This window comes from Triticum dicoccoides, chromosome 2A (genome assembly GCF_002162155.2).
Source record: "Triticum dicoccoides isolate Atlit2015 ecotype Zavitan chromosome 2A, WEW_v2.0, whole genome shotgun sequence".
In the NCBI taxonomy this organism is placed as follows: Eukaryota; Viridiplantae; Streptophyta; class Magnoliopsida; order Poales; family Poaceae; genus Triticum; species Triticum dicoccoides.
In genome coordinates this window covers 693523568-693526664 of record NC_041382.1, presented here as the reverse complement: position 1 = coordinate 693526664, position 3097 = coordinate 693523568, and the positions used below count along the sequence as shown (strand labels likewise).

The 3097-nt window shown below is 46.0% G+C and overlaps 1 protein-coding gene across 1 annotated transcript in view; it reads left to right on the top strand.

The window, feature by feature from the left end:
- Window positions 1-342: 342 nt before the first annotated feature.
- The window catches only part of LOC119356324 (GPCR-type G protein COLD1-like), a 6337-nt gene continuing 3582 nt past the window's right edge, over window positions 343-3097 (top strand). Inside the window, exons 1-7 of the mRNA XM_037623271.1 lie at window positions 343-778; window positions 865-972; window positions 1153-1273; window positions 1357-1486; window positions 1795-1873; window positions 1963-2051; window positions 2576-2668. Coding sequence (XP_037479168.1) covers window positions 463-778; window positions 865-972; window positions 1153-1273; window positions 1357-1486; window positions 1795-1873; window positions 1963-2051; window positions 2576-2668 — 936 coding nt within the window. The 5' untranslated portion in view covers window positions 343-462. The remainder of the gene's footprint in view (window positions 779-864; window positions 973-1152; window positions 1274-1356; window positions 1487-1794; window positions 1874-1962; window positions 2052-2575; window positions 2669-3097) is intronic.

Genomic DNA, 3097 nt, shown 5'->3' with positions numbered 1-3097 from the left:
TTTAATCGAAAAGCTAAGGAAGACCAGGAGAAAACCAAAACGTCGAAAAAAACCAAAAAATCATTTAAAAAACCGAAAACGCATGCGGAAAAATAAAAAAATTCGAAGGAAGCGTTCAGAGCATGACACATGGCGAATGACTGAGAGTGCGCCACTTGGCACGCTGATGAGGCTCCCGAAGGAGTGCTCGTTAACTAGTTGCTCCGAGCTGAAAGCACATTCATCCCCCCAACGCTTAAAAAGTCACACGGACGCACGATAGGTGGGCTTTGAGCTACGCGGGCCGGCCCAGGGTCAACACATCATCACGGCGGGAGAGGATGACGGCGGTGCGAGCGCACGGCAGATTCACAGGGCCTCCTCCCACCCCCGTTCGGTTCCCCCCACGAGATCCGACTGCCCACTACTCCGAGCCCCGCCGGCCGGAACCTCGCCGGCGTCCAGAGAAGCGAAGGGGGAGAGATGGGGTGGGGCACGGTGGTCTACGAGGGCACGGTGGTGGGGGCGTCGCTGGTGGGGCTGGGGTGGGCGGGGCTGTGGTTCCTCAACCGGCGGCTGTACAAGGAGTACGAGGAGCGGCGGGCGCTGGTGCAGATCCTCTTCGGCCTCGTCTTCGCCTTCTCCTGCAACCTCTTCCAGCTCGTCCTCTTCGAGATCCTCCCCGTCCTCTCCAAGCACGCGCGCTTCCTCAACTGGCACCTCGACCTCTTCTGCCTCATCCTCCTCCTCGTCTTCCTCCTCCCCTACTACCACTGCTACCTGCTGCTCCGCAACTCAGGTCAGCGCCCTCCCAATTTGTTCGAGCCTTGTGTTTCCCTCCCTGCGGCTGTTCTGATCGGCTGATCGGTTGGTTGGTGGTTGCAGGGGTGAGAAGGCAGCGGGCCTGCCTCGCCGCGGCCCTCTTCCTCACCATCTTCCTCTACGGGTTCTGGCGCATGGGGATTCACTTCCCCATGCCTTCCCCAGAGAAAGGTTTGAGTTTACAATCATTCCATTACATGGTTGTCAGTCTAGTAGTCACTAATAGCTGTTACTAGGACTTACCCTGTCGACTCTGCTGCACTATAATTTTCAGAATAATTACACGCCTGTTCGATGCATTCACTTCATGTCTACTGTGTCACTGGGTTTCACCTGTTGCTCACTCTGTAGGTTTCTTTACGATGCCGCAGTTGGTTAGTAGGATTGGCGTGATTGGAGTGACTGTCATGGCTGTTCTTTCTGGTTTTGGTGCGGTCAATCTGCCATACAGCTACCTGTCTCTCTTTATCAGGTTATTACTTCAACATGATTCCATTCGGTTGGTTCACGCCACATTACAAACATCATGTTGACCTATCATGCCCTGACCTTCAGGGAAATTGACGAAATGGACATCAAAGCTTTGGAACGGCAGCTGATGCAATCCATGGAGTCATCTATTGCTAAGAAAAAGAAAATTATTCTGTCCAAAATGGAGATGGAGAGGATCCAAGGATCAGAGGAGGTGTGCTAACTAGTCTCTTGTTTTAAAAATGAATAATCTCTTGATCATGGTTATTGGATTGCAATACTCATGAGAAGTTTGTGGGCACAGAGAGAATCATAAGATATAAAAATGGTTGGTTATATTTGCCGTGTATAGTTGCCATTTTTTGTTCCTTTTGCTCTAGTATCATTATAGTCCATTAATAAGGAATGATAAATATCAGAGCGTAGTCCACAGTAAGGTTGCAGCTTACTATTAGCACACACTTTTTATTTTGATGTTGACCTATATGACATGACCTAATAGACAGACATTAACACTTGCAGAAGCTTAAAGCCAGATCATTTCTGAAGCGTATAGTTGGAACAGTTGTTCGATCTGTGCAAGAAGATCAAACTGAGCAGGGTATGCTGTATATTGTTTGTTTCTATACTTGTGGACTCTGCAGTTTGCTCCATTAGTGATAGTTACTAATACCTTTTTACGTCTTGCAGATATCAAAAACCTGGAAGCAGAGGTCCAGGGGTTGGAAGAGCTTTCCAAACAGCTATTCCTTGAGATATATGAACTACGTCAAGCCAAGGTATTTTTGTTGCTCATTTGACCAGTTTGTTATGATGAATAAGATCAACAACCAATTTAGTGGGGCGTATCCTGTTGATTTACGAAATCTTGTGGTGTTCAATCCTACAATTACCCGGGAGTTATGATTATTACTTGTTTGTTGTGTTGGCTATTCATCAATGATATAGTGACACATGTGTGAGAACTGGTACTCTTCTCACATTACTAAGATACCAGAACAGCATCATAAATGTTATAAAATGTGTTGTAGTATATAACTAACTCAAGTCCATTGATTTTTTTTGGCTTGTAGATGAGTTTTCTTTGTGTTTTCTCTTCTAAATTTGTGTCTTCCTTATGCTGTGTATATTGGCCTCTGATAAATTGCTTGCACCTTACTTTTGTTTTGAAAGTATCAGCACACATTTATTCGAATTGATTATTTTAGTTCATCTAGACATTTGTTGATCTTTGGCAGCAGTGGATATTATTATTAGAATAAAGATCTTAATTTTTGCACACAATTCTTCAATTACTTTCCAGATAGCTGCTGCTTATTCCCGAACCTGGAGAGGACATTTTCAGAATCTGCTAGGATATGCCTTGTCAGTATATTGTGTTTATAAGATGCTCAAGGTACTACTACAAAATGCATTATGTTGTTGAGAAAATTCCTTATTTGACACTGTCTTAAAATCTGGTTCCTTATTTGACACTGGAAAAGTTATTCTTCCCTATTTGACACTAGTCCTAAATTTTATTCCCTATACGACACTTCTGTCCATTTTGAGCCTAAATGACACCTTTAAAGACGATTTTTCCCCTCATGCGGTATGTGTGTGCGCGCGCGTGTGTGCTGTTGCGTGTGTGGGTGCACGCGCACATGTGTGCTGCCGCTGCATGTGTGTGTGCATGTGTGCTGCAGTGTGTGTTTGCTACTGCGTGTGTACGTGCGCGCGCGTGTGTGTGCTGTTGCGTGCCTATGTGCTGCCTGTGTGTGTGCTGCTGCTGCGTGTGTGTGTGTATGTGTGTGTGTGCTGCGTGCGTGTGTGTTGCTGCGTGTGT